This window comes from Salminus brasiliensis, chromosome 5 (genome assembly GCF_030463535.1).
Source record: "Salminus brasiliensis chromosome 5, fSalBra1.hap2, whole genome shotgun sequence".
NCBI classification, from domain to species: Eukaryota; Metazoa; Chordata; class Actinopteri; order Characiformes; family Bryconidae; genus Salminus; species Salminus brasiliensis.
Window position 1 is genome coordinate 38,567,192 of NC_132882.1, and position 26,080 is coordinate 38,593,271.

Sequence of the window (26,080 nt, forward strand, 5' to 3'; positions counted from 1 at the left end):
CTAAATGTAGATTATATGGGTTTGCATTGTACTGCACAAGACCATGTGCTGTTAACATCTTGTTGTTTTGTATATTCTTTGACCATTTGAGTAAAAATGGTTTAAACAACCATTATTACAGTATAGTAGAGCATTAAATTATTATCCATATAAATTTTTTATACAATATTAGTGTTTTAGATTGCTGGTTACACCAACTGACAATAAAACTTCTACAGCAATTTAATAAGAAATTGACACAGAAAATAGTCAAGGTAAACGGAATTAGATAATTTAATATATATTGATGTAATTCATCAAATTCCATATTAAAAATTTTTACAACATCAATGAATGAACAGGATTAACTTCTAACTGTTCAGTTCTAATTTCAGTTCTCATACAATTTCAGTTTGTAAAATAACAGCCATTGTTTTCAAAGAGAGAGAGAGTGAGGGAGAGAGTACCTCTACATTTGCCTGTACATAGTCATGATCATTAGGGTTAACTATAGGTTCCAGAGGGCCAATATTTTGGTCATCTCCATTCAGAACAATGGGGTTTTATTACTTTTATTTTTTATAGAAACGTTTTTATGAAAGATCATGCCAAATTATTTTAGAAGGGATTTTGGAGAAATAAAGTGTAATTATTTGGTTCATGTTTTTGTGGTTACACCATACTGACATTTGTACTAAAATGCTTTTACTACTCTCTCAAAATGTAAGAAATCCAAAACTTTATTAGGGTTTGATGAAAACTATGTTACACAAAAATGAGTCACATAATTGACCCATTTACAGGCCTCCAGGGCCCTACTCTAGAATTTAGTGGCTTAGCAGTGTGCATTGACAAAGTAATAATTCCTAATTGTAGGAGATTTCAACATTCATTTTGAAAAGACTGACAATCCATTAACAAAGAAACTAAATCTTGTTCTTAGTGTACCGTCTAATTACTAACCTAGTTAAATTAATAACTATTTCTAACCTAACATTTATATCAAAGTCAAAAAGTCAAACTCAGCTTCTTGTCCAAAACTGCAGTATGTACAGGACATACACAGGGTTGAAATTACGTTACTCTCAGACCCATAGTGCAACAATAAACATCAAACTTTGATTTGAATAAACATTAAATAACACTAAGCATAGACATGTGAATTTACGCTAATTTGTTGGAATGTAATAGTATAAAGTATAAAGAGGTGCTGGTGAGCTTTTCTGGCCAGTGATGCTGAGTTGTTGCTCCAGGACAGGTCATCTGAGACGTGCACTCCCAGGAACTTGGTGTTGCTCTCTTCACCGCAGTACCATTGATGGTCAGAGGAGCATGCTGGGAATCCATGTCCACGTCAAAGTCCTTTGTCTTCTCAATGTTCAAAGAGAGATTGTTGTGTCCACACCACAGGGTCAGTTGAGTCAATAGAAGGGGGCTCAGCACACATCCTTGGGGGGCACCCGTCCTCAGTGTGATGTTGCTGGATGTGTTAGTGCTGACCCGTACTGCCTGTCAGAAAGTCTATGAGCCATTTGCACAATGAGGTGTTCAGCCCCAGTCTGTCCAGTATGAGAATGAGCAGCTGGGGGATAATATTGTTAAATGCTAAGCTGAAATCAAGTATTTTTTGTCTACATGTGTGAGGGATGTGTGGAGGACAGTGAGGATGGCGTCATCATTCGAATGATTAGGCCGATAAGCAAACTGGAAGGGGACCAGGGAGTACAGACTTGATGTGTTGCATGAGTAGCTGTTCGAAGCACTTCATAATGATGGGAGTGAATGCCACCGGACAGTAGTCAGTTGGGCTGACCCAGCTCATTTAGCCTAGAGGAGTAGCCTCTGCAGGTCTGTGGGGGAGGCTTGTAGTTTGGGATGGTCTGTATTTCCCGCCACAGGCTCTGTGCAGCTTTGCTGTCGCTTAAGTGATGAGCTATCCTCCTAGAATACTGCTTCTTAGCCGCAGTGACCTTTTCTGTCAGCCATAGCTTCTGATTGGCCCGAACAATGATGGTCTTGAGCTTATTATTTATTTTATATGTTGCCACTGGGCACAGTTATAAGCAAACATGGCATTAACTTCCATTGTTATGCAGAGGATACACAGCAGTATATATCAGCCAAACCTGATAACAAATCTAGATAAAGAAAATGAAGGATTGTGTAAAATTCTGTATGTCACATAACCTCCTTCTTCTAAACAACGACAAAACAGACTTTCTCCTTTTGTATCCTAAAGCCGCAAGAATCTGACTTAATTGTTAAATTTGGCTGCTTTCCTGTTATTCCTAGTTCAACAGATAAACATAACTGATTTAGATCTAAAATTTGACCAACATATGGCTAATATTAGTAGGACACCTTTTCAACATCTTTGGGACATTGCCAAGCTAAGAATTGCCTTATCTTTGCATGATGCAAAAAAATGAATAAAATGCTTTTATGACCTCAGGGCTAGACTATTGCAAAGGACTATTGTCAGCATGTTCCAGCAGTAAACGTCAACTAGTTCTAAACACTGCATCCAGGGTCCTTACTAAAACTAGAAAATGTAATCATTTCAGTCTAGTTCTATCAGTGCTGCATTGGCTTCTAGTAAAATTACATATTGATTTTAAAATTGTACCACTGACATAAAAAAAGCCCTTCATGACTGAGCTCCTCCAAGATCTTATTTCCTATTATGAACCATCATGATTAGTTAGATCACAGGGTGCTGGCTTCTTTCTAGTTCCGAAAAAAATCTGCTTCTGGAAATAATGTTTTTAATAAAGTTTGCAGATCCAGGGGTTCATGGACACTGGAGTGGGAATTGTAGCAAACTGAGAGCTCTCTCCTTTTAATTAGGCTGTTATAGTCAGACCTGCTGGAGTTGTTACCCACACTGATGTTTGCATCTCTGTATTTCATAAATCCAATCAGAACTAATTCTTTCTCTTTACCTTTTCTGAGTTAATGACTACCCACTTATCGAGCCTGACCTGTTGAAAGACTAACAGCTGGAGTCCCTGCATCATGTGTCAGACGACCTTCCATCACCAGACTCCCCTGCCACCCGTGTCAGACTAGCAGCCCACCCTCCTGCCACTACTATCTGGTAAAGGTAAAGGTGCACGTATTTGTCACTGTACAGTGTACAGCGAAATGTGTCCTCCGCATTTAACCCATCTGGTAGTGAACACACACTCACATGTGTTAGGGGCAGTGAGTACACACACACACACAGAGCAGTGGGCAGCCAACTCCAGTGCCCGGGGAGCAAAGAGGGTAAAGGGCCTTGCTCAAGGGCCCAACAGTGGCAGCTTGCCGAGCCCGGGAATCGAACCCACAAGCCCTGGATCTGCCTAGCGACTGTGTTAAAATTGACAGACTCAAACGTTTTGGCACTATAATTATTAACACCATTATACATATTATGATTATATCACCACACCTGAGCAGTAGAACGATCATATGTGGTGGTACGGTGACTTTGGTAAGAAGAAGGGCGGAGGGGTTGTGCTGTTTGTGAACAACAGATGGTGTAACCCGGGACATATCACCATGAAGGAACAGCACTGTTGCCCGAACGTTGAACTGTTAGCTGTCAGCTTACGCCCATACTATGTGCCGAGGGAACTGACGGCCGCCATTTTTGTTTTGGTCTACATCGAACCGGCAGCCAACGCGGAAGCGGCGTGTGTCATACACTCGGCCATCGCGAGACTCCAGACTCAGCACCCGAACGCCTTCATTGTCATTTCTGGGGATTTTAATCATGTTTCACTCTCAACCACGCTGCCAAAGTTCCACCAGTATGTTGACTGTGCTACCAGGGAGAACAGAGTACTAGATCTTCTGTATGCAAATGTTAAGGAGGCATACAGGTCCTCTGCCCTACCTCCACTGGGAGATCAGATCACAACCTGGTTCTGCTGACACTCACATACCGCCCAGTCCTGCTGTTTCTCAATCGGACACTATTCTGTTCATCACTATGTACTGCCACACAGCTCTGTCATCTGCACTGCCACTTTAAAACTCTATTGTTTATCACTTATATTGTACTGATACCCCAGGATGCCTTACATCACTACATTATATTAATGTAGTTACTGCACTGTTACATTACACATAATTCATTCTGTATATGTAAGTAATAATTACACATAAGTAATTACTGCACTGCAATCACTTTTTCTAGTACTTCTTATTTTAAGTGCTTTTATTATGCTGCTCTCTTGTTTGATTTTGCTGCTGTAAAAACTGACTTTCCCCGTGGGATAAATAAAGTGATCTATCTATCTATCTATCTATCTATCTAATTTATAAATAGTCCCCCATGTGAGTCTTGGTTGCACCCAAAGTTTCTTCCTTTAGCTCTGAGGGAGTTATTCCTTGCCACTATTGCTTTTGGCTAACTCACTGTAGGTTTAAGATTTTTATGATTTGTTGATCTCTTGTCCTCTTACTAATTCCTATAAAATTTATTTTTTCAGTAGGAAGAGAAAGAGGGCTGAACCTCAAGAAGAGCCCTGTACTACTAAGTTTCATACGTTTGTTAGTCCAAGTATCTTCCTCGTCATTGTGCAGAGTCATGGATAGTTCCCTAACCACCTATGCAAAAGTCTGTTACTCACATAGTTGAAAGAGTAATTTGAGACTGCATTTTCATCTAGTAATCTGATTTAACTCATTTGATAGTCACATGTTACATGTTTAGGAGTCTGGTGCATTTTATATATATTCTTCCACATCACTTAAAGCTTTTTAATTTGGGGGCATGTAATGTGACCCTTTCATTGGAGTCGGACTCCACTTCTTAATTCGTCCTTTCATTTTGTATGCAGGTGCAGTCCAGTGGTCTAACTTTTCACCACTTTTGTATATTTAAAGAATCAATGTCACACTGGATAAGGACCTATGCGTCAAAATGCTGTAAATTAATTGTAAATGCTAGTAGCATGGTAAATCCTTTTGGCAAAAGTATGAAGTTCTCTTATCATTCATACTATGATCTCTTTCTCTCAGCTGGAGAAGATTCCATGATCCATCAAGCCAGCTACAGTACACACAAAGTCCAGCATGACAAGCTTCAGACAGAGTGTGTCAGTGTATATTCATCAGCAGGTTGTGGTCCATGCTCTGGGTTAACAGTTCTGTCAGATGTAACAGTTGTTCAGCCTTGGGCATGGTACTCAGCAGCAAGACTTCATCCCTCACAATACTATTAAAGACCATGACCTGTTTGGTAATTAGTCTCAGTTACAGCAAAAAACTGCACATTTACGTCTTCTCTTCAGCAATAGCGTTACGTCCAGAAAAAATCCTGTATAGTGTTTATAAGAACAAAACTATTAATTTTTTATAAGTAGAAAATTATGTCTGAAAATTTAATTAATAACATTGAAATTAACTGGTGCTTATGCCTTTCACAACAAGCTGGCTTGAACTCTCTCCTGGACATGTCTTTCCACATGCAGATTCTTGATGTGTGTCTAACAAAGAGCTCAACCTTAAAAAGCAGTGTGGCTGCATGGCTGCAAAATGACCTGTGGTGATCAAAATGAAACACGTTGTTTTTAAAATGTAATGAGTAAAAAAGTACAGATAATTGCATGAAAATGTAAGGAGTGGAAGTAAGATGTTTTTGTCATTTTTGTAAGATGTAATTACGCATTTAAGTATAGCTAACCAAAATGTCTACTTAAGTAAGGTAACAAAATATTTCTACTTGACACCTCTGGTAGTAGCATATGCATTTTATAGAGGGCAAACTGTATTTGTCAGTCCACAAAAAACGTACAACAAATCTTGGTATTTGGACATGACCAGCAACCAACATTTTAGGCATCCAGAGATTTGTACACTTCTAAAGCATTATTATAAATAATTATCTATTATTATAAATTATAGATTATTATGAAATGTGTACTCATGTATACATCTAAAGCATGTACAGTATTGTTGATTATATATAATAAACATTAATGCAAATTTTACATTAATGCATACATTGCATATATTTTTGAACAACTTGTGGACTTGACCAACAAATGAAGTGAAAATGTGGTTTATTTAGTCAGTTCAGGTCTTAAAAAACACCATTTACATAGATTTCCTGCATTGAGTAAGCAAAAGTCATACCATGCATTAGTTTATGTGACTAGTCAGTGTTTTATGTTAGTGCAGAATTAAACTTTCACTTAACCCTCAGGATAAATTAAAGTAATATACTTTAAAGCACTATCTTGTCTTCCTCACTCTTTCCTCCAGAGCTCTAAGCTCGCCCTCCACCTGCTCAGGTAGGTCAGCCCCTACCTGCTGGATAAAATAGGCTCGTAGCTCTTGAACTTCTTTCTCCCAAAAATGTTTAGGAAGATCAAAGAGTGCACCCAGATCTACATTCTTTTCCAAGCCTTCTGTGTTGATTGCACCCTCTTCAGGCAGCCAACCTATAATGCTTTTTTTAGCAGCTTCATCTTCTCTGGTGCGGCCACATCGATGAAAGATCCATTCAAGGACTCGTGCATTCTCACCAAAACCAGGCCACAGGAATGAATTTGTTTGTGGATTTCTCCTGAACCAGTTGACATGAAAGATCTTTGGGAGCTGAGTGGGGCCCTTCCTTGTCTCCATGCTTAGCCAGTGGGCCAGGTAGTCACCAAAGTTGTAGCCAAAGAAAGGTCTCATAGCAAATGGATCATGCATGACCATTTTACCTGTGTAACAGGAGTTTCAAAAGTCAGAAACACATTAGACAACAAGACCAGACAACCATATACATAATTTGTGTTGAACACAGATGGAGTTTGACCTCTGCCGTTAACTCATCTGTGCAGTAAACACACACACATACACACCAATGAAACACACACAGTGCCCAGAGCCACGAGCAGAGAGGCTGAAGAGCCCAACAGTGGCAGCTTGCTCTGGTATCAAACCCACAACCCTGTCATCAATAGGTCTGAGCTCTAACTGCTGAGCCACCACTGCCCCTAATTACTATTACTTGCTTGATAAAACCACCATATATACATTATGCACTACATTAATTTAATGTGTACTACCATGTTCACCGAATACTGTATGGTTTAAAGTGGAGTTTTGAACATTTCTAAATAATGTATTCATTTAGATGTAGGCAACATCAAAATTATTTACAACAGTGGAAACCTTTAAAAGCTACGTCACAGAAAGATGTTGCAAGATGACTATGCATACATTGCCATTAGTTATGTGATTAGACCTAAATCATTAATGGTAAAATGGTACGAAATGGTACCTAAAGAAGACCTTTTTTTACAGATTGACAAATATTTTACAAGTATCAAAATTTCATATAAAAATAGACATAGGTAGGTTTAATGGTCATTTTGTACACTTAAAATACCTACATTTGCATTGTAGACAATGGCACTTTTTTAAACTACTCTTTGTTCACAGACAACTCAATTATGCAAAACAACTGAATTATGCAAACATTGTTGAAACTTCTCTAAAGTACCTTTATGTTCTGCAGCTGCTGTAGATTCAGACCTCATGGCAGCACCCACAAACACTCCATGACGCCAGTTAAAAGTCTCGTATACAAGAGGCACTCCTGTAAAAAAAAATACATTAGGGATATTAAACGTTGTATCTTAACAAATGAACATAATTGGCATATTACAATTTGCCTTTGTCCTAACTGCCATTTGACAGTTGGATAATGCTCCTATCCAGAGCAACTTGCATTGGAATGATGTTGCACAGGTAGGCAAATGTATTAGGACTCTGGCTCAAGGACTGTTAATGGTGTAACACAGTTTGCTTGGCTTACCTGGGAATCTAACCCTAGTCTGCAAAAAGGGGAAGGCACTGCAGAACTAATCTGTACAGCTTGCAGCAGTCTGAGAAGATTATAATGATTAGCAGCCTTTGAGCCTGGTTAGAAGTGCTGTTTCCGTAGCTAACATTGCAGATCATTACATTTATATTACTTGCTCGGCAATAATCATAAAAATGCAGTGCACAAGTCTATATACATATGTACACATGCATAATGTATGCGCTATTTCCGTCCCCACAGATGAAGGGGGTCCCAGACTGCTGTGAGCTTCACAGGTGAGATTGGCAGGCAGGCCTTACATGTGTTATCTAGTATGCTACATTCCCACTACCACACAGTTGCTAAAAAAAAATGTCACCCCTTTAACAGTTTAGTTAATTACAAACTAACATACCTTAATGTCCCACAAATCAACACTTCAACCATTTAAAAATGCCTCATAAGCATCACTTCTGAAGTAGGTGGAAAAAGGTGTTACACAGATGTTTGTATTTTGCAAAGAGAAAAGGAGAAAATATAGTTTAATGTGTTATTGTTTGTATTAAAAAGGGGGGAAAACAAACACACAAAAAAAAAACCAAACTCAAGTTTGCTGTAACAACCTTCTGGTCTCCTGCCGCCAAATACGATGGCATCAATTGGTACCCCCTCTTCACTCTCCCAGAGAGGATCTATGATGGGACACTGGGCAGCAGGGGCACAAAACCTTGAGTTAGGATGTGCACATGGTGTTGAAGCACCTGAGATGCAAACAGAATTTAATTAGAAGTATAAAAAAATTGTCTTCATCAAAAAAGACTCTACAGACAAACTGTTTGGCTATTAATTACATGCTATGAATTCGTAAACAAACTTCAGCTGTAATTTGAGGGTATTATTATCCAAATCAATTGCATCAGGAGGTTATACATGAAAATGAATACCATTTTCATAAATAGCCATGTATTTTAGGAACTCAAAAGTAATTAGACAAACCAAAATCAAATTGAATTGCCAAAGTGAACACTGAATAACACTAAATAATTTTAAATGCACTGGACACACTGGTATGAAAATGACATATTATTGGATGGCAGTCAAGACATTTTAAAGAACAGTTTAAAAAAAAAATTGATTTAGTGTTTTTTTTTTTTTTTTTGTAAAAACATATCTATAGTGATGTACTATATATTCAAAATTCAGATGTTGACTATCATTTTAGCAAAACCTTCTTTTGGTAGTCAATATATATGCCCCTTCAGAGACGAATCAGAGATGGATCTAATCCTTGGTTTGATACTGAAATTTCTTTACTGAAAGCAAAAAATAAAGCATAGACCCTTGCCAGACAAACTGTGGAACATTGACCATTTGCTTTTGTTTAGGTAGCTAAGGAATAACTGTACCTTATCATTTTGAAGAAAAACAAACTACAGTGGCAGGCAAATGTTTTTACTTGCATCCCTGCTCAAAATATCTTAGTTTCAAAGTAACAATAACCAGCTTTTCTTAAGTCAATAAGTCATAGCCCCAATAAGCTAATTTAGCTCTGTGATGCTGGTAAAGGTTATATGACATATTTTATCAAAGTTATGAAAAAACAAACTAATAAACAAAAACAATAATGCACTAATATTGCTTAAAATGTTAAAAAGAATGTTTCATCTCTAGTTGTATGCTTTTTGGTGATCAGTTCATCTTTTACTTAAAGGACAGTAACAGGAATTTTGACTTTTCTGTCAAACTTTTGCATGCCACTGTAAATCCTTCCATCTTCCAATTTGTTTGTGTTCTAGAAGGCAGTTAACTTATTCTATAACGACTTTGTGCCTTTCCCAGTTCATATTTCAATCTCATTTGCTTACTTGACATCAGATCTAAACAACTACAGAACCATCTCAACATTGTTGTGCTTAGCTAAAATTTTACAATTCCTAATTAATGACGAGCTGTAGTTTACAAACTTTAAATGATCTCCTAATAGCTATTGATCATTGTTTACTGGCCATCGTTCATCATAACAATGCTTACAGAAAATAACACAAATTATCAGACTTTATCTGGTGACTCATCCTCAACAACAAGAATGTTAGTGAGGTCAGGATGTTGAATGATCACCGCCCCACTTCGGCCCCAACTCATCCCAAAAGTGTTGGATAGAGCACAATCATTCCAAAGTACACAGTAACCTTGCTCCATAGCTCAATGCTGGGGGGCTTTATCCTCATCTAGCCCATGTCTGACATTAGGAATGGAGCCAATAGGTTCATATTTGTCTCCTCAATATTTTATTTGTAATACTTCTTTACAGGGACTATACAAATAAATATTGTGTGCATTTGCACATCTGTGTCAGCAATGGGTGCAACTTTACATAGCATATAGTGCCTCTCACAGTTGGGTTTGTTTTCATTTTTTAGCCAAAAAAAAATGGCTTGAATTAGACAGTGACAACTTTATATTGAGGGTAAACAGCAAATTCCAATTGTATATTTACAATTAATTTAAGCTCCAAAGCCCTAAGGCTATGTATTAAAATAGTTGACATTCCTACATCATACGCTCAATAAATACTCACAAACTAAAGCTGAAATTTGCACATTAAACATTTTAAACATTATTTAACTCTAATATGCTATGTGTGATGTGTCTCTAATTTATCTATGTAGACAGATGAAATAATAGTTTCTTGTTGCCATCCAAATTTAGGCCAGACAACAATTTTACAATAGTCTTAAATAGTTGAAATAGTACATCTTACCAATCTGCCAGGACTTTCCATGCCAGTCGGTGAGAGTAATGTCAGGTGCAGGGGGTTCAAGACCCTCCCACCAAATCCCACCATCGCCTGTCTCACCCACATTTGTGAATATTGTATTCTTAGAAATGGTTTCCATGGCATAGGGATTTGTCTTCTGGGAAGTGCCCGGAGCAACTCCAAAGAACCCATTCTCTGGGTTAATAGCTCTGAGTTTACCTAGGACATAAATACAAGTGTACACCACAACAAATCAACTTTGCTGTTGAATTTGTTTAATTGGCCAATTACCAAGCTCTTTGTGCTCAAAAACTCTACAGAAAAACAATACCTGGACTTTAGTTATTTTTTTAAAACTACCCAATCCCATGTATTCAACATATCTGACAAAACTGAAGTAACTAAGAGTAACATTGTATTTGTGAACGTGAGCCTTTTTTCTGCTAGATTATCATAATTACTGTTTATTATATCTTGTTTTGCATTTTGAAACTGTAAAATAAGTATCTTAAATGTATCGCGTAGCTGGATAAGATGTGGTACATTTAACATAAGCTGATGTTTACTTAAATGATCCTAGAAGTAAAACTGATTACACAAGTAAATATGATGACTTTGAACAAAATATACTGAAGTTACTGCCTGGGTCTCTATATGATGCCAGTGAAGTTAAAGCTGAGCTTTATTTAGTTCGGATCAGTATGGGTAATTTCAGTCTACATTTAAATTGTTTGTTACATCAGGTTTTGAACAATATAGCATTGTTTTTGATACATTCTAGTACATCCTAAAATATTAGAACACCATGCATATTTTGTGTTTATAATTTAATTCAAAAATTAACTGTCACATATTTCTGTTTCTTATACATAAAAAGACATTTCAAGCCTTTTTTACTTTTTACTATTGCTTTCATTTTTAGTTTGTGTAAACAGCTATTCAAACAGTATAAATACCTTGTAGCTTTGTAAATACCTTGCAAGCTTCAGCATACAACCACAATCATTGGGGAACATTGCTGATTTGAAAGTTGTACAGAAGATGGTCACTGACATCCTCACAGGGAGGTTAAGGGTAAAAATGTGACAAAAGTTGCATGAACAACAAGGATTGTAAAGGAATCCTTAAGGGGATTGTCGCGGGGAGTCAATTTAAGAACTTTTACTAAGACTGGTGTCTGGTGTCGTCTGGAAGGGGCTACAACTGCTGCATTATTAACAAGCCTCTCCTGAACCAGAGACAATGTCAGAACCATTTTACCTGGACTAAGGACAAAAGAACTGGACTGTTGGCCAGTGGTCAGTAGTCCTCTATTCAGATGACACTGCTGTAGGATGGCATCACTTCTTTAACCAGCATTTGTTGCAAGTCAGCCAACGCGGTTGTGTTGGTCACTCGCACAAACAGCACACCCAAGCTGATCCCACAAGTGTTCTATGGGGTTATGGTCAGGACTGCTGGCAGGCCATACCATCCTCTCCACTCCTAGATTCTGGAGCTAGTCTATGATAAACCTTGCTTTGTGGGTGCAGGATATGGGATTGCCATTGGTTGCAGAATTTTATCTTGATATCTCTTTGCATTGAGATTGCCTCCAATGATGACAAGCCTCGTTTTCCAAGATGTCGCTCCACACCATCAGACTGCCTCCAACAAAAGATCGGTGCAGCAATCAGCATAGCGATCTCTGCGTCTTCTCCACACTTTGACCCTACGATCCAACTGCTGTAGACAGAATCTAGACTTATCGCTGAACATAACGTTCCTCCACATCTTCAGGTTCCAGTGCACGTGTTGCAGACACCAACGCAAACGAGACTGACAGTGATGGGACCAGAGATTGGCTGCGTGCAGTCTGTTCCGGAATTGTCAGGCACTTGATTGGCAGCACATGTTGGTACTGGCAGCTCAAAACAAGTGTCAATATAAACAGCAAAATAAGCTGTTTGACAATGGCAGAGGAGATTTGGCAATTTTTTTCTGTGCGCAACCCACATACTCAGCTCTACTTCTCATCCCACAAATGCATGTTACTTCCTTTTAAACCATTTAAAAGGGAAATTGACAGGCTCTTCAACGGTATAACCTTAGACAAAGTGGCACCACTTAAATGTAAAATGACAAGAAAAAACAAAAAAAACTTGCACCGTGGTACAGTGATCAACCTTGTACCTTAAAACAAACAGTGCAGAAACTAGAGTGGAAATGGCGGACAACCAAACTAGAGGTGTTTCACTCTGCCTGGAAGCACAGCCTAAGTGAATATACACTGTGTGCAGAATTATTAGGCAAATGAGTATTTTGATCACATCATCCTTTTTATACATGTTGTCCTACTCCAAGCTCTATAGGCTTAAAAGCCAACTACCAATCAAGTAAATCAGGTGATGTGCATCTCTGTAATGAGTGTGGTCTAATGACATCAACACCCTATATAAGGTGTGCTTAATTATTAGGCAACTTCCTTTTCTTTGGCAAAATGGGTCAGAAGAGAGATTTGACAGACTCTGAAAAGTCAATAATTGTGAGATGTCTTGCAGAGGGATGCAGCAGTCTTGAAATTGCCAAACTTTTGAAGCGTGATCACCTAACAATCAAGTGTTTCATGGCAAATAGCCAACAGGGTCGCAAGAAACGTGTTGAAAAAAAAAGGCGCAAAATAACTGCCCATAAATTGAGGAAAATCAAGCGTGAAGCTGCCAAGATGCCATTTGCCACCAGTTTTGCCATATTTCAGAGCTGCAACGTTACTGGAGTATCAAAAAGCACAAGGTGTGCGATACTCAGGGACATGGCCAAGGTAAGGAAGGCTGAAAAACTACCACCTTTGAACAAGAAACATAAGATAAAACATCAAGACTGGGCCAAGAAATATCTTAAGGCTGATTTTTTTAAGGTTTTATGGACTGATGAAATGCGAGTGACTCTTGATGGGCCAGAGGCTGGATCAGTAAAGGGCAGAGAGCTCCACTCCGACTCCGACACCAGCAAGGTGGAGGTGGGGTACTGGTGTGGGCTGGTATCATCAAAGATGAACTTGTGGGACCTTTTCGGCTTGAGGATGGAGTGAAGCTCAACTCCCAGACCTACGGCCAGTTTCTGGAAGACACCTTCTTCAAGCAGTGGTACAGAAAGAAGTTGGTATCGTTCAAGAAAAACATGATTTTCATGCAGGACAATGCTCCATCACATGCATCCAAATACTCCACAGCGTGGCTGGCCAGTAAGGGTCTAAAAGAAGAAAAAATGATGACATGGCCCTCTTGTTCACCTGATCTGAACCCATAGAGAACCTGTGGTCCCTCATAAAATGTGAGATCTACAGGGAGGTAAAACAGTACACCTCTCTGAACAGTGTCTGGGAGGCTGTGGTGTCTGCTGCACGTAAACAGATCAAGCAACTGACAGAATCTATGGATGGAAGGCTTTTGAGTGTCATCGTAAAGAAAGGTGGCTATATTGGTCTCTGATTTGTTTTTGAATGTCAGAAATGTTTATTTCTAAATTTTGTGTTGTTATATTGGTTTACCTGGTGAAAATAAACAAGTGAGATGGGTATATATTTGTTTTTTATTAAGTTGCCTAATAATTCTGCACAGTAATAGTTACCTGCAAAAACAGATATCCTCCTAAGATATCCAAATCTAAAAAAAACCCATTCCAACTTCCAAAAATATTAAGCTTTGATATTTATGAGTCTTTTGGGTTGACTGAGAACAGTTGTTGTTCAATAATAAAAAGAATCCTCTCAAATACAACTTGCCTAATAATTCTGCACACACTCTGGAAAGGCACTCATTAAAGCTTGCTCAGCGTATTTGGCCTCGCTACTTTTAGTGAGATTTCTAAACTTACTAAAAGCCAGGCAGATACTTAATCCCAGATTCCAGCTTCTTTAACCAGTAATGTTTAATGGACTATTTTAATAATAAAAAAGAAAACATTAGACAACAAATCCAACCCTGCTTATTAAATCAAACATGGCTGTCACCTGGTATAGCTGTTTTAGAACACAACCTAGTTGTAGAACAAAGGCTGGACAACGTCTATCCACTTCCACAGCCAGAACTAGAAAAAATGATTTCCTCAGCAAATTGCATAAACTGTACACTTGACCTAATTCTCTCAAAAATACTAAAAGAAATACTCCCAATTATAATCAGACCTCTTTTAACAATAGTAAGTTCATCCCTTAGCTTAATGTATGTACCCAAAACCAGCAGTCATAAAAAAAAAAATCAAGAAACCAAATCTTGAACCTAGTGTATTGTCTAAATACAGACCAATCTCAAACTTAACATTCATATCCAAGACATTAGAAAAAGCTGTAGCCCAATAACTCTGCTTATACCTGAGTAAGAATGACATGTATGAGAAATTCCAATCTGGATTCAGACCCCATCATAGCAAGGAGACAGCCCTAGTAAAGATTACAAACAATCTCCTTCTTGCCTCTGATCAAGGCTACGTATTTTATTAGCCCTACTCGACCTCAGTGCTTTTTCTTATAAAACCCCGCCATTCTGGGATAACCTTCTAGATAATGTTCGGGACACAGACAGTCTCAATCTTTAAATCTAGGCAGAAAACTCATCTGTTTAGTTTAGTTTTTGGTTATTAATGTTTCCCATTAGATTGAGAAAGGCTGTAGGTCCAGGGGTTCACGGACACAAGGAATTGTAGTATACAGAGATGCTGGAGCTGTTGTCTCGCTGCTTGCACGCTTTTATAGGTTTGTGGATGGTGGAGCAGACAGACACTTTCTGTTTCGGAGTGCTCCCATACCAGTGTTACCTTCTGGCTCTCTCTAATTTAAATTAGGCTATTATAGTCAGACCTGCCAGAGTCGTCAGACACACTCTGATACTGCTCAACATTCTTTGCTCTCTATAAATCCCTTCAGAACTAACTCTACCTGTCTCTACCTTCTCAGAGTAAATGGTCACCCACTCATCCAGACCGACTTTCTGGAAGACTGCCCGTTGAGGTCCTCTTTACCTGCGTCAGACCAGCTGCCACCTACCAGTTCGACCATCTTTTTAGGAGCTGGCACGTACTCTATCACAGTGTTTCTCAACCCTGGTCCTGGAGGCACCCTTGTCTGCTTTGATAAACCCCTGCAACCCTGAAAGAACTTGTTATTAAGCTGATTAGTTGAATCAGGTGTGTTGGGAGCAGGGAAAGGAATAAATGTGCAGGACAGGGTGCCTCTAGGACCAGAGTTGGGGAAACACAGCCTTATTATAAAAACAAATTCCACCACATTGTTGGAAGCATGCAATTTAACTTTTTTGTGTTAAGTACTCTGCCAAATTAGTATCTGTATTAAAACAACAATTTAGGATTAACAGTTCTTTAACAGAGATTTCTTACCTTGACTGTCAAACTTCATCCAGGCAATATCATCTCCAACACATTCCACCTTCCAGCCTGGAAGTGCTGGCTTCATCATGGCAAGGTTGGTTTTTCCACAAGCACTTGGGAAAGCTGCTGCAATATACCGTTTCACACCCTGAGGATTTGTGATTCCCAAAATCTGAGTGATAGACAGAGTAATGAAAGTGAAAGTTGAATCACTAGGCATATGTGCACAGAAGTAAATGCTTAACTCATTTTTTTAACAATATTGATTACTAGATACTTGGCTGATCATTGGTTTCTCAGAACACACTCTCTACAATCACTCTTACCAGCATGTGTTCAGCCAGCCAGCCCTCATCCTTGGCAATTCGAGAGGCAATGCGAAGGGCAAAACACTTCTTTCCAAGCAGTGAATTTCCACCATAGCCACTTCCAAAAGATAAGATCTGCCTGCTGTCTGGGAGATGCGCGATCAAAACCTTCTCTGGATTACAAGGCCACTGGTTCACCAACGGAGCTGAGATGTTAGGAGAAGTATTTTACTTATTAACCTATTAGAGAAGTACTTTGGGTCCAGTATGCTTAAGGCACATTTAGTTCAATCACCAGTAGATTAATCACCAGTGAGTCATATTTAGACCACCAAGAGAGCTAATTAACGAGAGGTGTACACAATCACTTCTGTGTAATCTGCAAAGATAATGAAACTTCAACATTACAAAATATCAAATCAGGGCAATCAGTACTTTTTTAAGTTTGTAAGTTTAAATTCTTAATTTAGGAATTTTATCCCACTTTTCCTTGCAGAAAACGTCTAGATCGTCAATAATGGCATCTTGCATGCACAGCATGTTCAGATCTAGAAACAGTTTTGGGGGACTGTGAGGGTCATTTAGATGTTCATGGTCAATTTTGAAGCATGTGTTAAATAATTGTCCTATTGTAGAACCTGTATCATTTCAGAGTGACATTTTCTTCTCGCAAGTAAAACCATAATGCAGGTCTAAATGTTTCTGGTAACTGTTGATTAGTTCTCTACATCGGCTTGGAGATATTTCAGTTCATTCCTCTGTACAAAGCAGCTTCAACTCTGTAATGCTGATTCGTTTCTTCCCATTAATTGCTTTACTTGCTTTGACTTTAACCATTCTTTGGTAAAACTACTTGTAGAATTGCTGGTATAATTCAGAATTTATTGTTCCATCAATAACGGCCATCCTGGCCCAGAAGCTGCAAAGCAGGCCCAAACCATGATCCTACCTTCACAGTGTTTTTTATGCTGGTATGAAGTTACCCCCCCCCCTTCTCATTTAAACCAAAAAGATCTTTGGTGATCTTTGGCAAACCGTTGGCGTGTTCTTATCTAAAACCTTCAGACAACACACACACACTGCATTCAACCAGATATAAAATTCTCAAGCCCCAAAATGGTATCTTCAGATAACCCAATATTTATATTTAGATTTTATTATTGTATGCTCCACTGTGTCAATAGCCTATAAAAATATTATTCACTGTTAAGAACATCTTCTCACTCACTCACAAAAGAACATATTTGCTAAAACATAAAATTTAGAGATTGTTTAGAGATTGTTTAATTTTTATATTTAGGGTTTAATTATTTATATAGGGTCTCCTCCAGACGAACAATGACTAAAAGAATTACATGTGTAGCAATTTGAAGATTAAAAATATAAGATAAAGGTAATGCAAAAAAAACAGCTGCCAGCTTTAAAAACAATGGATCTCACTTATCAGGTCCTGATGATTTACCTAAACAATTCAAAACTTTATGCACTTCAGAACTAAAAATCTGCTTAAAATTAAATGACAAATTTACTCTATAGCCACTGCTTGTATTTACATTGTTAAATTTACTTATTAAATAAATTGCTCACTAAAGCAATTTATCGTTTGAACTTCATCTGAATTTGTGTTTCCATTTTTCATAATGGGGAGAATTCTGTAGCATCTTTATAACCAAATAAGGATTTAATGTTTTTTCCCCAAATCCCTGAGAATTGACAAATTTCACAGAGATTTTCTAATTGCAATTGTGCACTCATTTGCCTATAAATCAACCAGATTTGTGACCAGTATGTTTTGCATACACCTAAGCTACATGTATGTAACATACTAGCTAAGTTGCAGTTAAACCATGAATTTATGACATTTAAAACTCTGTTTTTAAAAAGTGCATGTCTATTAAAATGTTTACTCAACCCATTACAAATATACTTCCATGAATGTTCAACATCAAGGATCAGCTAAATCCTTGTCCAAACAAACTTAAAGTTCCCCCCAAATGCAGACCCAGCATATAAATCAGTTAATTAACAGGTTGATTGGAATTGTCACTGACCCAGTTATTTATCAGTCAGAGAAAATTGTCATTTGTCAGTCAGCCACTGTTCCTCTAGCAGCACAATTTAGCCTAAACAACATACAATTCTCCATTACTAATCTAAGAGCATGCTTCTTTTCAAAAAGGTATATACATTGACTAGCCATAACATAAGTACCACTGACAGGTGAAGTAAAGCATCCAGGATGGTCCTACAGTTAATGGTAACTCAAGAATCCAAGATGGCAACATGTCTGCATCCATACCTTTTTGAGCTCAGGTTTACACACTGGGTCTGCAGTACAACAGCAGCACATCAGAAAACACAGGTTTATTTCCCATTTATAAACACTTCCCAGTCAGCATATATTACTTCAATTATGTCTATAAATAATGGTAATTATCAGACTTGCTCCAGTGGTTGGATCAACTGCCAGGTACCGAGATTTTTTTACTGGGGAACTTTTTGTTTTTAATTTAATTTTGTTTCTTCTTACTAATTAAATCTTAATTTGCTCCTTTCATCATATCATCTGCTTATATTCTTTTATACTGATTGTTCAAATTTAAAAAGTAGTACAACTAAAATTGACCCACCATAGAGATGCCAATTTTCTCTCAATTATCAGGGGTTCAAAAATATACAAATTAGAATTAAAATATGCTTTAACAACTAGAACATGTATGTCATTTGTACTGTTCTGAAATAATAGTACCCCCCCCCCCCCCACACACACACACACTAATATAATACTATTGAGATTTGTTTTTGCTTTATCCTTTTCTTCTCCATGTTTGCATTCATGTTAGTATGCCCTCCCCCTTTATGGGATGGGCCCATTCATACACAAACTACAAATAATATTTTTTTAATTACTAGCAGAGAAGAAACAACATATTTAGGACATGGCAGGATTAAAAACACACATAATTCAGTTATGTTTAGATTTTCAGTGCACATCAGTATAAAACATTGCTCCTTTGATGACATGGAATTCACCCATTGTTGATATATGGATCCAAATATAAATGTTTCTGATATTTTTTATGTTGCATGTTTAAACAATTAAGCAAACAGGCAACATGGATTAATGTTCTTTTCACGTTAAACAATTGGGTCAGTTCAATCTTGTAAGCCACAAAAGCTTTTGTGCTTGGTTATGTGGGCCGCAACTTAGAAATGATTGGAAACCCACAATGACTTTTACACTGTTGCCAGTGTTTTGACACTGTAGTGTATCCAAACTTACTGATACTGAATATATTTATTTTTTCATAAATGTCAGGAATGACTATTCTTACATGTGATTTAAGAATGTTTTCCCCAAAGTTACATTGCCCTTTTTATGCATCTTTACAAAGACTTCCAATTAGGGCACTGTTTCCGAGCTTAGAATCATTTGAACACAAGGTTAGTACCTTTAAGTGGCAGAGGTCTACCCAATGAGTGTTGGCAACGCACAAACTCTTCCCCCTGTGCAAGTTTCTTCATGACATCTGTGCCTGTGCGGGTCATAGTTCCCATGCTGGCCACCACGTATGGGGAGTCCGTGACCTGAACACCAAATTTAGCCAATGAGGAGTTAACTGGACCCATACTGAAAGGGATAACGTACATTGTGCGACCTATAAGGAGACAAAAAAAGAAAAGAAAATGGCATGTACAATTGTTTTTGTCAATTGATTTTTGCAAATGTCACTGCTAACAACAATTGAACAATTAAGTAGAAACAGAATTTGAATTAAAACTCCTTATACAGGGGCATAGTTTATTAAATGTAGTGAACTGTTCATGAATATGTTACAAATGCTTTTCATACATTTAGTTACTGTAAAGTGTTATTAAAACATTTATTACTTTTAGCTACAAACCTAAAACAGAAACACAGTTAAAGTAAAGATTACATTAACATTTAAGCTCCTTCACAAGAATACCTCCAAGAGTTCAACTATGAGAGACAACAAACCGGTCATGCAGGCAGGGAAACGATCTTCTCTTGCCTTCTGGAATTCGGTCTCGCTCATCCAGTTGCCAAGCTGGCTCTTGACATTGTTACCTGGAATGGGAACAGTGTCTCTCTGCTGCTTGGTCACAATCACTGTCTTGCTCTCCACGCGAGCAACATCTTTAGGGTCAGTACGGGCCAGCCAGCTACATATAACAAATAAGTATCATATAATTAGTGTTGGTAAATATGTGAATTGTCCTATTTTTTAATGCACAGTCAAAACTACACACAAAGTACATTATTTGTCATTTGCTAGTACTTAGATGTGAACAGCACACAACTGGACTGGTTGCAGCTCAGTTTTATGCAGCAAATTTAGCATTATATAATTTAACATAATATAATTAAAGCAGGTCTGCCAAATCTGGTCTATACTGTGATTAATATATGGTGTTCTGGTTGTATATGTATTTTTGTATGTCTGAAAATTATGTTAATGTGCACTAAAAATCAGACACATTAAATGGTTTCAAAGCATATGTTTATGTACAGCTTTAAGCAATGACAATTTACTTAAATCAAGAAAAAAAACTGCATGTGTTTATAGGATTTTCCAAATAGACTATTAACTGGCAGGTTTGGCTACATTTTGTTCTGATCATGTTTACTAAATGGCAGCAATCTTTCAAATGATAACTTAAAAATTATGACATGTATGGTGTGCCAACTTTCTGTAAATCATGTACATTTAGTACGACCACAGGGCAGGGAAACTAAGCAATCCTAAATAAACTAGTTAACTAAGCTATTCTAAACCTACCCGGGTCCAAACATAAAATAAGTTGCATTTTAGTTTGGTCTTTCTTAACTCTGCTTGTGTCAGTAGAACAGCAGTTTTTCAGGATTACAGCTGTGCAGTGCTGTTTGTCACTCGTTGGCTCTGTAGTCAGTCTAGCTATTACCTGCCTAGTAATACCGTATATCCCAGTGACATTTTGAGAAAGTTTAATGGTATATAATATGCAGATACCACCCCACTTAGACTAAAGAGCTTCTTTGAAAAATAACACTCCTGCTAAGGTAGGAGTACTTGATAAACCAGTGTCACCATTCAGCATTCCTAAGATCTATTGAGAGATCACTGAAATAAACACATTAGCAACAAATGCATTAACACTTGATAAGCATTGTATTTGTGTGAACTCTAAAAGCTACTGTCTCAATTACACACTACTTTTTTTTTTACACTGTTCTATGGGGACAATTCAAGTTGTTTGTACAAATATAAAAAATATATATTAACATTTGTCATGTTCATGATTTGGGTCCCCAGGATAGGGATTAGGATTGCCTCAGTAATCATCAATCTTTCATTTCAATCATTTCTAAAATTGAGTTTCTCCATTTTCTACTTGTATTACTCTCATCTATATTTTGGGAAATCACAATGAAATTACACCAACTGGGTGTGCAACTCATTAACTAGCTTTAAGACAATTCTACACTCAATAGGGACTACAAGCATTGAAAGTCCTGTGTAAATCTGAAACCTAGGTTTATCAAAGATTGCTTATAGACATTTATTTTTTAATTGACAGATACTTTAACAATAAAACAATAAAAAAACTCCTAATATTAATGATAAAGAACATTCACTGTTTAACAAAGTATGGAATCATCTTTGTTGTGGTTTGTAAACCAAAACATATTGAAAGTCCTTATCCTCCTGTGTCAGGAGCATTGCTAGTGCTAGGAGGAGCTACGAACGGGTGGCTTAAATGGTAGTATCAAATTGGGTAAAAAAAAACTAAAAAAAAAACTTATTTATTAAAAAAACAAATTTATTACAAAGAAATAGATTTTTGCTCACTACTTCACTTACCAGTTCTTATATTTCTGCAATTTTTTTACCATGCCATCTTTTTCCATGCCAGCCAAAAGGTCTGCTGTCTCCTCAGGTGTGCCCGTCACCACATGCACTTTAGCAGGCTTACATTCTGCCACCGCATCAGAAACAAATTCTGCCACAGCTTGGGGGAGAGTGGGAATTGAAGCCAGGGATCGAAGCCCAACTGGAGCTGTGCCAAATCCGTTCTGCCTTTCAAGATAAACATCAAATGTTAGTAACTTCTCATGATTTACTTGTTACAGAGATATGAATGATGCTGTGTTTTTGGTTAAAAAAAAGCATATAAAATGTGTGCATTGTATGTAAAATCAATATAAAGTTTGGCAGCAAGTAGTATGAATTGTGATCATTTTTTATTTTTCCCCTCATTCCGTTCATAATCATAATAAACTTTAATGGGAACTTTGTCAACATCAAAAGACCAAAACATTAAAACTGTACAAAACACATTACCTACTAGCCATTGGATGAGAATACTATAAATTGGCCAACACACATTTCATATTATATTGGATAACCTAAAAGTGCTGATATCATTTGCTGACAATTCTTTTCAAAAAGTGGCTTTAATGTATTTACAAATAATAATTGTGTTTTTTCAATGAAATGGACATGGATGTCAGTCAAAATTAAACATTGTCCATGTGGTCAGCTGCAAACTTTAGTCAAAATCAAAGGTGTTGACAGCCTCTCAGTCCACTGATACAAAACTTGACTGTGACACCCGTGTTTCAGGAACTTCCAGTTTCTGAATCGATGATCATCTTGGTCAGATCAGTACCAAGCTCCTTTGTACTGTGCTGTGTGGATGTATGAGTTCTACAATCATTTTGGCCCAAAGAACTGTTCAAAGAAATCACTGAAGGCTCAATAATGCCATGACATTTATACCAAAGTGTAATTTCCAACTAAACTGTAATTTACTACGTAATGAGTGTTAGTGAATAGTTTTTCAGAGAATTAAAAGTAATTAATACACTAAATAATTTGTAAGACTTTTGCTCAGCTGCTCAAAATGTCTACTCACTTCTAGTCGATCCTAGTTACAGCAAAAAACTAGACACTGAATGGCTTTTCATTCTGTTCACAAATGTATACATGGCTCAAAAATCATTGTGTCAGCTTTGCTTTATCATTCTCTGCCATATTTAACTATGGAATGTGCTGATTTCAAGAACTCCTTTTGAATGGAGTGCTAAAGTTTGAGGAAGATATTGCAACATGCTCTCCTTCATTGGCATATTATTTTTTCAATCACAGTATATTCATTTTGTTCCCTCTTCTCTTATTGACTTTTCTGGGGAACTACATATATTAGTGTAGTTTCCCCATATACTGGGGGAAAAAACTACACATATTCAATCAAGCAACATGTAGGCTATATGATTAATCTGTAGGATGGTTTTTACAGAGCTATAAAATTGAGTGCACTGAGTAGTCAGTACTGAGTAACAGTAATTTACTGAGTGATAAACTGAGACCAGAGAACAAAGATAAGCTGTCAGTATCTCAGCAAGCTGATTGTATTAACTTTTTCTCTTATTCATTGACTATCATCAATAGTTGCTGAGCTTTGCTTTCCTTAGAAGTCAAACATACACCTCCTCAAAAGTGGGCCAATCAGGCAAGGGAAAACACATTTACTCCCCCTACACCCACTCTCCTTGGTTTAATCGTTGTCCAAGCACAGTCAGTATTAAGTGCATGCATACATCATATGCTGTCCCTCCAAAACCATAACATAATTTGTCAAAGATGCCATATAGTAACGCCAAAGAGAGCCAAGTATATTCATAAATGTATTTAAATTAAAAATGGGCTCTGTTTTGAATGCTATTAAAAGCACTCAGAAGAGATACCTGTCTAGTTCCAGCAATAGTCACAAATTAGGTTAGAATTTCTCAGCAAATCTTATAATGTAGTTGTTATGAACCCCCATCTCTCTGCAAGAGCACATTAGGGCTGGGTTTACACATTAGGGCTGAGTTTTTATTTCCCATGGATACAGCTAAAAAAAACATACACATTCACACATTCCATTTTTTCAGAATAGTTGTCAAGTGGCGTACAAGTGAAATTGTATATTTATAAGTTCTACGTTACTGTATTTTTTACAACAAATAAATCCTTGAGATTGATATTTTAAAACATTTTACAAGTTCTACAAGTTGTCAAGACGTCCCACATCCATGTGAGACTGTAATGCTCAAGAAAGAATACATTACTGGTGTCAGTCATTCTTTCCTCTAAATAAAAACAATTTACAAGATCCTTCTTTTGTGAAATTTTAGAGGGTCTCTTAATGTTTAAGTTCAATACCAACAAGGTAAAAAAGACTTACCTTCTCAGCACTCTTAATAAAAGGCGAGACATCTTCATCGATGAAATGAAGTGATCCAAAAATAAGGAGTGAATTGAGAGTATCTCAATTTTACGCTTCACTTCCAACCACCTCTCATATATGACTGATCTCGGAGCTAGCAGCTGAAATGTAGAGGTTAACTGAGAGACCCTTGCACTTGCACACGTGTAACTTATCTTGACTGCACACGCCTCTTGCACAAGTTCCGTACGTTGCTCTTCTTCCAATCATGTGCAAAGGATACTAAACATGAATCAAATTGTGTTTGCAAATAAAAGTTCTTCGATCTATAATCGCCGACCGCCACGTCAGCTCTTGGACTAGTCTTTACGTGCAAAAAGGTTCAGAAAAATCGACAGTTCAGGTCTGACTAATATGAGTCTTTCTTCTGTTTTTAGGTTCTTATTTCGCAGGAACAACTTCATTTTCGTCGTACACCTAGCCAGCTATACAGGGACAACAATCCCCTAACACCGGCTGACGCAACTCTCTCTTTGTTAGGGTTTGTTCCTGTTCCTGTATCCGTAGGTATATTTTACATATACAGGACAACCACCTTGATGTTTTTTCATTGAAGCTGTAAGGTTTCTCATCTCAATTTTTTAAACAGTTCATAGATGTAACTCTTATGCCCGGCTAACCTATGGCAGTTACGCACGTTTAAAAGTTTAACAATGCTTAGCGCAAGTAGCCCCGCCTTAGCGTCCGTGGTCCGCCTCCTTCGCTCCGACGTTTTGTGTTTGTGTTGTAATTAAATCTATGTAATTAATTGCTGCTGTGTTTTGTATTGTTGTGCCAGTATTTAAATGTTCAGTTGGCTAATTTACTCTATTGAATTATCAATAATCATGATTATTATTATTATTATTATTATTATTATTATTATTAAGCAAGCATACACCCAGGCTTTCCTACTGGTTTGTAGATGCCATCAACATCAGACAGTATAGTAGGTTACAGTATTTGCGTAAGATAAGCAGGTGAAATAAGTGTTGAACACGTCACCAACGTCACCACCTCTAAAAGTGCTATTGGCATGTAATTCTCACTAGATGTTAGTAACAACCCATCAAATCCACATATGCAAAGAAATCAAACCATGTCCATAAATTAGTTATGTTAGTTACGTTATGTGCAATAATGAGAAAATTACACAGGGGAAAAAGTATAAAAAATAATGAGAATGAGGTGTAAAAAGCCATGGGAAGTTGTGACACCAGCTGAAATCTATCAATCAAATCTATCTATCAAATCTATCTAAGCAATCATGCCACTTAGTGCAAATTAATATCAACTGGTTGAACTGATGACCTATAAAAAGGTGTCTTATTACCAAGATACCAAACAAGAAACATTTCATGGTGGGTAAAACCAGTGAGCTCTCACAAGACCTTTGCAACCTTATGGTTGCAAAACATACTGATACTGGTTACAGAAGAATTTCTAAACTACTGAAGGTTCCAGTGAGCACAGTGGGCCATAATCTGGAGGTAGAAAGAACATCACCATAAACCAGACACCACTAGGTGCTCCCCTCATGAGAAATCATAAGGAAACACAATTTTAAAGGTTTCATTAACCAAGACAATTTCTTCTTTGAGTCTTCTCTACCACCTCTTTTCTCTTATG

At 37.4% G+C, this 26,080-nt stretch overlaps 1 protein-coding gene across 1 annotated transcript; it reads right to left on the reverse strand.

Moving 5' to 3' along the window:
* Positions 1-5,912: 5,912 nt before the first annotated feature.
* Positions 5,913-25,082, reverse strand: pck2 (phosphoenolpyruvate carboxykinase 2 (mitochondrial)). The gene is made up of 10 exons (XM_072678989.1): positions 24,431-25,082; positions 22,063-22,278; positions 20,199-20,383; positions 19,651-19,857; positions 16,217-16,404; positions 15,900-16,062; positions 10,530-10,745; positions 8,392-8,529; positions 7,466-7,561; positions 5,913-6,680 (listed from the first exon to the last, which is right to left on the reverse strand). The coding sequence occupies exons 1-10, from the start codon at positions 24,466-24,468 to the stop codon at positions 6,205-6,207; spliced, it is 1,923 nt and encodes a 640-aa protein (XP_072535090.1). The 5' UTR covers positions 24,469-25,082; the 3' UTR covers positions 5,913-6,204.
* Between the last annotated feature and the right edge of the window lie 998 nt (positions 25,083-26,080).

Excerpts from the sequence above, each read along its gene's own strand:
- pck2 (XM_072678989.1), bottom strand. The coding sequence starts at position 24,468 with ATGAAGATGTCTCGCCTTTTATTAAGAGTGCTGAGAAG. Across the intron at positions 20,384-22,062 it reads TTGCAGAAATATAAGAACTG|CTGGCTGGCCCGTACTGACC; the intron begins GTAAGTGAAGTA and ends TGTTATATGTAG. Across the intron at positions 8,530-10,529 it reads TGGAAAGTCCTGGCAGATTG|GTGCTTCAACACCATGTGCA; the intron begins GTAAGATGTACT and ends TTTGCATCTCAG.